Source organism: Sinocyclocheilus anshuiensis, unplaced genomic scaffold (genome assembly GCF_001515605.1).
Source record: "Sinocyclocheilus anshuiensis isolate Anshui unplaced genomic scaffold, SAMN03320099.WGS_v1.1 scaffold81, whole genome shotgun sequence".
In the NCBI taxonomy this organism is placed as follows: domain Eukaryota; kingdom Metazoa; phylum Chordata; class Actinopteri; order Cypriniformes; family Cyprinidae; genus Sinocyclocheilus; species Sinocyclocheilus anshuiensis.
Window position 1 is genome coordinate 529,525 of NW_015537945.1, and position 12,598 is coordinate 542,122.

The 12,598-nt window shown below is 34.4% G+C and overlaps 1 protein-coding gene and 1 pseudogene across 1 annotated transcript; one reads left to right on the plus strand and one right to left on the minus strand.

The window, feature by feature from the left end:
- Window positions 1–410: 410 nt before the first annotated feature.
- LOC107663915 (death-associated protein-like 1-B) lies at window positions 411–5,154 on the minus strand. The gene is made up of 4 exons (XM_016454320.1): window positions 5,052–5,154; window positions 2,990–3,077; window positions 1,951–2,014; window positions 411–958 (listed from the first exon to the last, which is right to left on the minus strand). Exons 1-4 carry the CDS (start codon window positions 5,110–5,112, stop codon window positions 839–841), a joined length of 333 nt encoding a protein of 110 aa, XP_016309806.1. The 5' UTR covers window positions 5,113–5,154; the 3' UTR covers window positions 411–838.
- Window positions 5,155–6,338: 1,184 nt separating this feature from the next.
- The window catches only part of LOC107663952 (thioredoxin domain-containing protein 6-like), a 19,254-nt pseudogene continuing 12,994 nt past the window's right edge, over window positions 6,339–12,598 (plus strand).

The window sequence follows — 12,598 nt, forward strand, 5'->3', positions numbered from 1 at the left end:
ATCTTTAGTTCTTTATGAATATGCGGTTCATTTTTTGTCAGTGTAAATATGCTACAATAAAATCTAAGTGTCTGAGCCTGACCAGAGCTTTTTTTCCTTTGGTCAAATCTGATAAATTGCTTTATATAGTACAAACACTTTCTTACATGAACACAAGCATACCGATTTTAAATTACATTATCTAAAGTTTGATTTATTGTAGCACTTGTTTTAATTTTGTGTTTCAATTCAATTGCATGCTATTTTTTTGTCATTTTACTTGTGCATGTATTGTTTAGGAAGTGTTTTGCAATGTGAAAAAAAAAAAGAAAAAAAAAAAAAGGTAAAGACCCAAATTGATGTCTTGGTTCTGCTGGATGGATTCTACCGCCACCTAACGGTCATGAAATGAAACTACAACCAACATTTCATTTGCTGGAAAAGTGAATTTTACTAGTATGAAAGTCTCCTTTTTTGAGAGTAGGAAAAACAGTTTGTTTCATTGATTTTCAAAAACAAAGTTCAGAAACTCCATGCATATTCACGCTACAATTAAGTGCCAAGCATATTAACATTCATTCATATCAGTCAAGCAGCAGTCTGAACCTCTCCAACAGCACAGCTTTAACTCACACTGGGTTAATGAATCTTCCACACAACTCAAGCACAAACTCTATTCATGAAGAAAAACCTTTGAAGCTGCAAAGCTACAACAAACAACCTGATCAGAGGTCACATTACAGTAACTTTGTTACAAATCTGCTAGCAAGTCACATCCATGATTCACCTACAAAAACACATCCTGGTTGTCTTCCGCATGTCATGGTGTCAGAAGCTCAGCAGCGAAAGCTATTTTGGCTCAAAACTTGCGTGGCTGTTGAATGCAGGTGGAGATGCGCGGGACGTGAGGTTTCTCCACGCTCGGTCTGACTCTGCTGTGCCGCACAGAAACTGGAGTCTCGGGGAAATCATGACCCAGCTGCAGGAGATGAAAACAAATACAACACTTAATTTCTTTAAATAATAAAAAAAAAAAAAATCCCTTTAATATGCGACTAATCAAATGATTAAATCAATCTCCAGATGTTTATTTGTTAACACCATGCAAGCTTTAGTGGCTAATTTCATGGTAAAACCCAAGCTTTAAAATAATAATAATAATTATAATAAATTAAAATGGAAATTAAAATAGTAATCAAATAAAAAAAAATACAAATATAAATAAAAATTAGAAGTAAAATGACAACAAATAGTAAAAATACAATTAAAAATATAAATAAACACAGATAAACCATTTAACTATAAATAAATATTTAAAATAAAATATAAAACTAAATTTAAAATTAAATAAAACTGATTTAAAGTTCAAATTAAGTACATTTAAAAATAAACAGTAAAAAAAAAAAACACAATTAATTAATAAAAAACCTTACATATAAAGCAGGTTTAAAAAAAAAAATAATAATAAAAAAAGTCATAATAAAAAACAACAACCACCAATACACTTTGGTAAAGGTATAACAAAAAACAAAGGTATTTAACAAACGCTTCTGCCACTTTGTAGCTGCCACTTGTAGCCAAACTAGTTGATAGCCACTGGTTTAGTCTCAGACACTTGCAGGTGAAATCCAGACACTCACAGATCACTGTAGTGGGTTGATGAGCTCCAAAAATAATCCTAGTTGGACTAAACTCAACTGAACTAAACTGAATTAATGATCCATGTCCTATTTTCCACTCTCACTCCAATTAAAAATTGCAGAGGAAAGAAACAGAGCACAGCAGCTGTGAAGCAGTTTCAAACTACAGAAGCTGCATTTATTTCTGGTTATGACACCTACTGCCATAAACTCACTTTACATTTTAAACACTCTCTGCCTTCTAAAGCAGAATCCAAACGGCAATGCACTAAGGGATTGCATTCTCTGCCATTCAATGCAATTAATATCTTGTTATTATGCTGCAACAAACCTTCTCAAGTGGACCAGCCAGGAGAAGACTCATGTGCTGCATTCTGGAAGGGGTCGGCGCGGACCTAGACAACAAAGATTAGTCTGAAACGCTGCATTCACTGCATGATTCACTGATTTCATGCAAAGTGCTGAAGAACGTTTCCGCTTTTTCCCTTTTTAGATATCTGCAGTAAGACTAAAAACCACTTATAAATGAACAAAAATGCATCAACATTGCATTTAAACAATTTTTATATTTTGTTGTGGACTAGAATGCAAAATTTACAAAAAAAACAAAACAAAACAAAAAATCCACCAATGATAAAGTCACTGTAAACCTGCAACTGAATGGTTAATTGATTTCATGCTTGATTTCAAGCGCTGAAGCATTTTTAGCAACGTTTCTGCTTCATCACTAGATTTCTGCAGTAAGTCTAAAACTACCATTGATAAAAATTATATATAATGCACAGAAAAAAACATCAACTTTGCATTTAATGACTTGATATTTTGGTGCAAACTAGAATGCAACATTTAAAAAAAAAAAAAAAAAAGGCACTGAGATGAACATCACTTCCAGTTCGCAACGGCATGATTCACTGAGTTCATGCAAAGCAATGAAGCATTTTTAGCAACATGTTTCTGCATCATCACTTTTTAGATATGCAGTAATACTAAAAATCACTTATAAAAACAAATAAATTAATTAAAACAACTTTGCATTTAAATCACTTCTGATATTTTGTTGCAGACTAGAATGCAATATTTAAAAAAAAAAACGAAAAAAAAAAAAAAAAGTCACTGTCAGCAGTTTAAGTAAACCACTGCATTCCATCGCAGGCCAAGAGATTCCATCTCAAGGCAGCAGATTTTCTATGAAAAATATTCATTAAATATTGAGCAAACTGCCAGAAAGATTGAACGAGAAGGGAAGAGGCATTTAAAAACATCTGAATTCAATCCAAACTAATCTGCAGGATATGAAAGACAGGGTTTAGCATCTACACCATGTGTGTCATGTGCTGTGAAGAATCCAGATGGGTCAGAAGATACTCTACCTGGGTTTATCCACTTTCTTGGTCTCCTTCTCCACATTGGCGTTATCATCAGCACTCTTCTTTGCCACTCTTTTTCCTCCAGCTTTCACTAAAGAAAAGGCACAAGTTCACACAATTTCAGTATAAAACCTTTGGAAAATGTTACAGAAATGTGAACGTATTAGAAAATGTTATAGTTCCATTCTTGATCAGCACAGGCCATTACATGCCAAATATTTTATTCTTTTTTTTTTTTTTTTTTTAATACATGAATAAAATTACATAAATTACTGTGATTACAAATATTAGCGTTTAAAATATTTTAAAAATAAAAGGAACTACGCAGTTGTAAATAACTCCATAAAAGATTTAAATGTACTTGTGATAACTAAAAAAAACAAAAAACACAAGCAGATAATAATGCTTTGCAGTTTAACACTTCATTCTAGCCGACTTATGCACTTTTTCCTACAACGCTGCACTCATTTTAACCAATTCACTCCTATCCTATATAGGATGTTCAGAGTAGCAAAGGGTCAATTGTTTTTCTTATACGAGTCCAATCTCACAAACCTAGTCCACTTTGTGAGTGAGTTTTGCCTGGAGCCCTGTAGATGTCCACTATCATCATCTCAGTTCACTGGCCCTGTTGTTCTGAATATTTGGCAGGTCTGTTGAGGCCTGAGGTTGAGGAGTGTGCAAATGTGCACTCAAAACGGTCTGTCCGCTCACATCAGTCTAATAAAGTGAGTGAAGGCAGCACTCCAGTGCAGCATAATAAGGGGAGTGTTCAGTGTTTGCGGTTGTAAAGATTTAAACAGCCCAGAACATTGTGTGAAACTGTCATGTGACTAAACGGCATAGTTTTTCATAACGGAGGTTGTTTGCGTAACACATTGAGTGTGTGAGCCCACATTCAAACCAGCACAGGTTCACCTTTGACCTTTAAAGATATACAACCATCAAACTTGCACATCACTATATTTACTCTTGCTTTAAGGGGGAGTTGCTACAAAAAAAAATATTATGTCATTATTTACTTGCTCTCGAGTTGCTTCAAACCTGTATGAGTTTCTTTGCTCGGAACACAAAAGACGATATTTTGTAGAACAGTTTCTGGTCTCCACTGACTTCCATAGTATTTTTTTCCATGCTATGAAAGTCAATGTTTAGTTAACCACATTCTTCAAAATATCTTATGTCCACCAGAAGAATAAAGGTGTGGAACAACTTGAGGGTGAGTCAATTTTCATTTTTGGGTGAACTATACCTTTAAATTCAACATTAAAGTGTTGATGCACAAGATCCACTAAAATACTGACCATTAAAAAAAAATAAAAAATAAAAATAAACACCACACTGCTCCTAACTAAAAACGTATACAATTTTCGTTACCTGAAATTAGATAGATAAGATTAGATTGATAGATGCCAACATTTCTCATTTATATCTAATCAATTAATCAAAATAAAAATGACAACCATATAAACCAAAAAAAAAACACACAAAAGAAACAAAGTTCCTAAAAATGTAAAAATTAAAATTAAAACATTGCTTTGAACGGGTGTATTTTTATTTTTTTTTAAATGACTGCAAACAACTGCATTAAATCTTTAATGAGCAAAATCCCTGATCATATTAACGCTGATAATTTTAACGCATTTGAACGATTTATAAACAGGCAACGGACTAGTTTGAAAGTAGTTATTTGTTGTGATGGGACACTCCGGAAGGTTTGCTGTACAGTAAACAGAAGCAGAAACTGAAGGTAAAGTCTTCTGAACTCACATCCGGTGCAAGACAACAAGGGCTGGATGTTTGTTCTCCTCTCACTGCAAAAACACTAACTTACCTGCCTGAACTACACATGCACAAGCACAGTAACGACAATAATGCAGCGATAAACACTTACCAATTAATAAAACACAACACATACATTACAATAAATAAAACTGAACCGCTGCAGCAAAAAAACAAAAAAAAAAGGATTTAAACTACTAAAACAGCGCAAACAAAACAAGAAGTCAACATTAAAAGACTATAAACGACTTTAAAAGTTCCATATGTAACCAAAAGTCCAAACCTGCGGGAGGATGACCAGCTTTGAGCGTGTTTCTCGCTCCAGTTTTAGAAAGTTGCACCATTGTTAGCTTCTCTCACAAACACTCCTTCAGTAAGCCCCGCCCATTCCCGCGCTTTTATACGCGCCAAACCGCACTGACGTCACGGACAACGCGCTTGCGTAGAACGACAATATTTGTCATGTCAATAAAGCACATCAAAACTGAAAACTGAGCACAGTACAGTGCAGACATGCTGTCTGAATTCATCCACATAGCATAACAATCGACGTGACTTTCTAAAAGGACCTTGAAACTAGATCAGTGTGTAAACATGCTCACAAGTGGGCGTTTTTGTGCAGCTTTTCTTAGATTTGTGGTCAAATGGGCACCAAAGTCATATAATTAAGAGCTACTCTTTAAATAGCAAACATTTGTGTGCCCTAGTAGGCTAAGATGTATAGAAAAAAGGCTTTGTTGAATTCTTTGTTGAAATCTATCTTTAAATAGATTGTCTTCACTTTGAGGCAAAACACCACAAACATTGACAATTATTTTGTATTACAAGTTTTCTGAAATATCATGTTTGCATATACGATTGGTGCATTATCTAATTAAACAAGCACTAATTTGCATACAACTGCAGAACATAAATGTGAACATTGCATAAAACCAGGCAAAATTCGTTAGATTTTGTTGATTTTGGATTTCGCTTTTTATCACTTCATAAATCAGAATATATGTTCAAAAGCCAGAAGAAAAAAAAACTCTGATTATAGGAATAAAATGTTATATAAACCAAGTGAGTGATATAATATAAACAAACCCCTCAGTAAAAACTTCCAGAATATATGAATAAAAGTTTGGTGTATGCAAGTGCTGCTAAAGATGAGAAAAACAACAGCCTTTATGCATTAATTGAAATCTACAGACACAAACAGATGAAGTGCAATACAAATAAGCACTTAAATGTGTATTTCTGATTTCTTTCCACTAGTCTGAAATGGAAGCAAAATAGATCCATATCTCAAAATTGACCAGTGCATGAATATAATACAATTTTGTCTGTACAGTAGCTCAAAGTGCATTATACATTAAAGATTTGATAAAATTATTTGTGCTGTCAGAGTTGTATCCAACTTTTTCTCCAAACATCAAGGCCATCAGATCAGCAATCAGCTTTTTATTCCATGTCATCCATGTTTTAACACATGACACACAACACTTTAAGTAGTCAAACATGTGCCTGTTGAAGAAACTGTAAGGATGGGAAGAAGTGTTATTTCCTGAGGGCAGAGGCGAGTTTGAGCATGAAGTGCTCAGAGATAAACTCAACAAACAAGCACAATCAGCTTGATTATGAGCAGTGAGAGGTGCAGCATATCTTGCTTTATAAAACAGATTTATTTACAATCGTTCAGGAAGTTTTAAGAGGGACAGCATGATAAAATGACTGTACCACACAGCCCTTTGTGGCCTATGACTTCTATCGATACTATACTATACTATACTATCTGCTGCTTATGAGCATATTGCTGTTATTCTAGTCTGATTGAGATACAATTATAGTTTTGTTTTAATATTTTGAATTAGTTTCTTTTTAGTTGAAGTTTTGTTCATTTTGTTGTGTGCGTTCGTCATTTTCATTATTGCTTCTTTTTTTTTTATTGTGCTATTGTTGTTTTTTAATATGTCTGTATGGATTTTATTAATTTTATTTCAGTTTTAAGTTTTGAATTTGAACTGCACCTGTCCATTTGGATTACAGAGCTTTAACAAACAAAGTAACACATTTGATGTGATGCATTTTTGTTCAGTCACACATAAATGAAACAGGTCAGATTTCTGTAATAGAACTAATAAACTGAATGCGTTTTAAAGATACAATAACCAGTTTTATATATTTATCATCAAAAAATTAATTAGTTTAAGTCTCATACATTTGCCTGTTCCACAGCTAGTCATATTTTAACCATCTTCATACTTTAGAAACGAGTAATTGTAGCCTAATTGTTTTCACAATGAACAGATTTATGCTGATTCTAGCAGTTTGAATAAATGCATTTTGAAAATATGATACAATTAAATAGATTTAATAATAAACTATGTCAATAGTTAATAATAAACTTTTTCTGTTAATAGTTTCATTACTGACAAATATGCATCACATAGTAACTTTATTAGTTTACGTTTAAACTGTGTAATCCAAATGGATGGACACGTTATATGCAATTCAAATACATAACTGTCAAATTTAGGCTGGGAAACAGTGAAGAGACAACTAATTAAGGGCAAAATGTACTTAACTGTCATGAAAATAATGTCTAAAAAATATAGGTTCTTAAACATGCTTTAAAATTAAAATGTTGCAAATTCATTTTCTTTATGCAAAATATAGCCTAATGTTTTTCTTTGATTTTTGGGTGAAATGTGACCTGGACCTGATATTGTGTGTAATATGTCTCTTATTTTCTTTATATATTCTAACCAGATGAACTATTTCCTGCCAGATATGACGGATATGAGACACACATCTTGAGACTGTTGTTTAATACGTCTGGAATCTGCAGTGTTTGCTGTTGTTGAAGCTGAATGTGTTCCCTGGAGCAGCTTTATGATGGAGGAATGCAGGCCTTTGAGAAACAACAGCTCTTCATAACATAACCAGTCCAGCACCACTAACATCACAAACTAGCAAGATCAGTTTCTACACAACATAACATTGCTACATAACATAAACAAATATACATAAACATTCAGTACCATGGATTTAGCATTCAACATCACCACAGTGCATATTTATAAGTGACACCAACGTGTTGGTGGTGTTATCTGACAGTTAACACAGAATAATACATACAACCTGCAATACACGCACCGTCCAGCAGGTGGTGGCGGTGAAACGCTGAATAAATGGTTGCTAGGCGACGAAGACGCAAAACAGTCCTGCTGCGCATGCGCTGACACTGTCCTGCGCTCAAACTTTGTGGAAATAAAAACAACGATTTAGCGATCTTATAATTACTGCATTAGCTAAGCGTGTCGTTCTTTTTTATTCTTAAAAAGGCATTTCTAGGGCTGGTAAAAAGAAGGAGATCAGTTTACAGGTTTGTCAAAAGTATCTGTGACTGTAATCAGCATTAAACTGTAAATGAGGGGAAAGTGGGTCTGAGTCTGACTGTAGTTTTATAGTTTGTTTACTTTGTGTGTCAACTGTAAAATCCATGAAAACTCTTGAAAACTTTTAAATGCAGGTAAATATCAATAATGACGATCAATGGGGTGAAGTTTTGGCAACGAAAGGGTTAATAGGTGAGTGAATCATCTATCTGTCATTCTGTCTGTCTGTGTCTGTCTGTCTATCTATCTATCTATCTCTGTCTGTCTGTCTCTCTCTCTATCTATCCATCTCTCTCTTTATCTATCTATTCAACTCTCTATCTGTCCATCCATCCATCTGTCCATCTCTCTCTCTCTATCTATATATCATTCTTACTATCTTACTATCTATCAACTGTGGCAATAATACTTAAAAACTTTTGACAAAAACAGTGAAGAAAAGTGAAGAGAAAAGATCAGCAACATTTGATCACACTGAGATTCTGCTTTGTTCACAAAGAAACTGCAGCACAGATGTTGAAACAGTTTTCTGTCTCATTACTCTCTGCTGGTCTGTCTGTCTGGTTTCTTATACGTCAAGCAGAGCTGCAAAAGTCTGTAAGTGCAGTCTGAGTTTTGCAGTGGTGATTGTTGTGTGTGTGTGTGTGTGTGTGTGTGTGTGTGTCAGTGGCGGATGTGTACCAGCAGTGGTGTGGACCCTGCCGCGCCGTCGTCAGTCTCTTTAGAAAAATCAAGAATGAGCTGGGAGACGAGCTGCTGCATTTTGCCACAGTAAGATAAGCCGCTCTGGAGATTAGATTGCACACAAACAATCATTCTAAATGTCGACATTTCTGTCACGCCGTCTTATCATCCCTGCAGGCTGAGGCTGATGGGATTGAAGCTCTGGAGAAGTACAGAGGGAAGTGTGAGCCCACCTTTCTGTTTTATGCGGTGGGTCTGAAACTGAATGCAAGTTAAAATAGGCAAATAATACATGGGTACATGACGCAAAACCTGTTAAGGAAACAGACTTAATTCTTAATTCAGATTTCACTCCAAAATAAATGAACAAAAGAAGAAAACATATTTTGCATATAGACAAAGATGACTGCATTCAAATTTTATGCATTATTCAGCATAATACACAATTATATACAATTCAGCACATTTTACCCAAATCTAATTACTGTGATGTGATAAAACTATTACAGTTGTTCTCAGTCGCTTTGGTGCATTTCTCGAATCATCCTTAATATTTGCAAAGAAGTATGTGCATTTCTCAAAACAATTCGTACAAACAGCCCCACACAATGGATTACCTGCAAAAGCCTGTAACTTCCTAAAAATCTTTAGTTCAACTCTCAAAAGTAAGTATTTATGTCAATGAACATATCAGTACCATCAGAATGAAAAGTCCTTGTCTCTGACAAAAAAAACACAAAAAAAAAAACACAGTACAACGTCATTGTGATATACAAAAGATAAATGGGAAGATATACGAAGGTGAAAATCCAAAATTAGAAAGGCAAACACAGGAAACACTCCTTAGGCAGAACTTTGCTTTTGCAGGCACCACAGATTCTCATCTACATCACAACGAATATCTTCCCTTGCAATGCAACATGGAATTGGAGTCAAGTGAACCATCTCACAACTTCATACAGTATATGTGGATGAGGCTGGCTTCAACCTGACTAAAAACAGAAGGTGTGGTTGAAATGTCATCGGCCACAGAGCTACTGTTGATTTACCAGGCCAAAGGGGAGGAAATATCCATTGTCAGAATTTGTAACTCTTGTGTTGCCCTCTGTCTATGCTTTCCAAGGAAAGGTTCATGAGATGCACCTTTGAGCTATTTCAGAGAACTGGTTTATCATTAGCTGATCTACATTCTCTTCATTAGTGAAAGTCAACATTCACCTGCTCAATTCATGGCAAACTTACACAAAGTCTAATAGAAATGTGTAGAAAATATGCTTGAGAGTTTATGACAACTAGATCAACCATTTTGCATTTAATGACTTCGATGATGAACTAATGACTAGATGTTTTGGGGGGTAAAACTATTGCACAGAGAACTATATAATGCATTTTTTTGAGCAACATGACATTAGCAACTGATAATATAGGAAACCGCAGACAAATGTACATAATCAATTGCATGAATGTACCAAAGCAATCGCAACTTGTTCAAAAGAATGAGAAACTGCTTTTTTGATGTGCGCAAGTGACTAGATGATGTGGAGTTTGAACAAGTAGTTTTGAGAATTTCATTTCTGATCTGAGAAATGCGCCAAAGCGACTGAGAAAAACTGTAATATATATCATTTAAATTGTAAAGGATTTATATATCATAGAGGTATCAGTTGCACTGCTATTAATTTATGCCGATATAAATAAAATACTGTTTTAAAGTAATAGAGTTTAATGAGAGGTAAAATAATTGTCATTATTTAAAAACAAATTCAAAAGTAAAACATCTGGATACATTATAATAATTTACATTTTGGGGAAAAGTGTGCTTAATTGTCCTGGGAATAATGGGAAACAATGCAAAAAAAAAAAGTAAACAAACAAACAAATAAAAATTAAATAGTCCTAAAGCTATTGAAGCTTATTTGAGCCACGGGGAAAACAAATTAAAAAAGGTAATTCTGACTTCTTATCTCATAATTCTGTCAGATATTAACTTAAACAGATATAAACTTGCAACTGCAAGAGAAAAAAAAATGTAGTAAGATAAAAAGTCATCAAGTTTCATTTTTTTATTCCATGGCGAGAAAAAAAAACAGAATTGCAAGATGTAAATTCAGAATTCTGAGAAAAAAGTCTGAATTGTGAGATATAAACTCAGAATTCAGGGAAAAAGTTAGAACTGTGAGATGTAAACTAGCAATTGTAAAAAAAAAAAAGTCAGAATTCTTAGATAAAAAGTTGCAATTACCTTATTTATACTTTTATTCAGTGGTGGAAATGTCAGGTTTAATTTTGAAATATGTGCTGTTGTGAAAGTGACTTGTTGCTGTGAGATGGTGTTCACACCTGATCTGTTTGCTGGACATGATGGGCTGGTGTTGTCATGTTGTAGGGAGGGCAGCTGGTGTCTGTTCTGCGGGGACCAAATGCTTCTCTCCTGCAGAGGGTGATACAGGAAGAGCTGAGCAAAGAGAAGAACGTCCTAGCACACGGGGCGGCACGCAGGGCGGTGAGTTACTCCACACACCTGCCGACCGTTATTACTGTGTGGACAACAGATGACGCCTGAATTTGGATGAAAAAGATTTGGGAAGAAATGATGGAAATGTAGTCCAGTATGAGGTGCAATCTACATATATATGCATGACATATCATTTCATTTCAAAGCACGAAAGAAACTCTGAGCACGTAATGTCATGGTTATTTCATCAGTTAAGTCACGAAGTTACAGAAAAAGGCGATTAAAAGCTGCCTTAAAACTGTGCATGTAAGTATTTATTATTTATAAGTCACATTTAAAGCAGTATCAGATCCGCATCAAGTTCAGCAGTGGCAGCTCTTAAAGTAGCAGCCAAAATATCCTAATAACCAGCTGCTGCGATGTATGGAAGCCCGTTTCCGCCACTGAATAAAAAAAATTGCGACTTTTATCTCACAATTCTGACTTTTTTTCTCACAATTTTAAGTTTACATCTCACAATTGCCTGATACAAACTCGCAATTCTGCCTTTTTTCTCAGAATTGCATGATATAAACTCGCAATTGCGAGTTATAAAGTTAGAATTGTGAGATATAAACTCACAATTCTGAGAACATAGTATTTTTTTTCTCCTTAAAACTGGACTTTATAACTCGCAATTCTGAGAAAAAAAGTCAGAATTGCGAGTTTATATTTCTGACTTTATTTCTTGCAATTGTGAGTTTATATCTCACAATTCTGAGAAAAAAAAGTCAGAATTGCGAGTTTATATGACGCAATTCTGAGATGTAAACAAAAAAGAGGAAATCAATAACTGAAATCAATTAAGCTTTATCTCTATTTAATTTAGAATTTAGTGTTTGATAACTTTATTAAATTATATTTTCTATACTTGCTGACGGGCACAGGTGACATTTAATGGGTTTATGTGAAGATTGTTTTAAGTTAACTTAAATTAGTTGTTATTTTTTTTAAAGTCTAATAAATGTTAAATTGATAGCTCTCAATTATGTGAGGAATAGTTGAAGTCAATTATTCCACTTATACTACGATTACCACACCTCAAGACATCGATCAGATGATATATTTCAAGGCATTTGTCCGGTTTTTCTACTTAAAACGCTATTGAGAGTATGATTCATTTCTTCCGCATCTCATCCAACACCTCTGTTGCTAATTCAAAAACGTAATTTTAGACCTAGCAACGGAGGTTTGAGCCAGACTAATGCAGTTATTAATGCAGTTACGAGAGAGAGAGAGAGAGAGAGAGAGAGAGAGAGAGCAGCACGTCTC

Bases quoted from the DNA above. Each gene is read 5' to 3' on its own strand.
- LOC107663915 (XM_016454320.1), bottom strand. From the start codon at position 5,112: ATGGTGCAACTTTCTAAAACTGGAGCGAGAAACACGCTCAAAGCTGGT. The intron at 3,078-5,051 runs GTTTGGACTTTT...CCTTTTCTTTAG, and splicing joins AGCTGGTCATCCTCCCGCAG to TGAAAGCTGGAGGAAAAAGA. The intron at 959-1,950 runs GTTTGTTGCAGC...CATCTCCTGCAG, and splicing joins TGGCTGGTCCACTTGAGAAG to CTGGGTCATGATTTCCCCGA.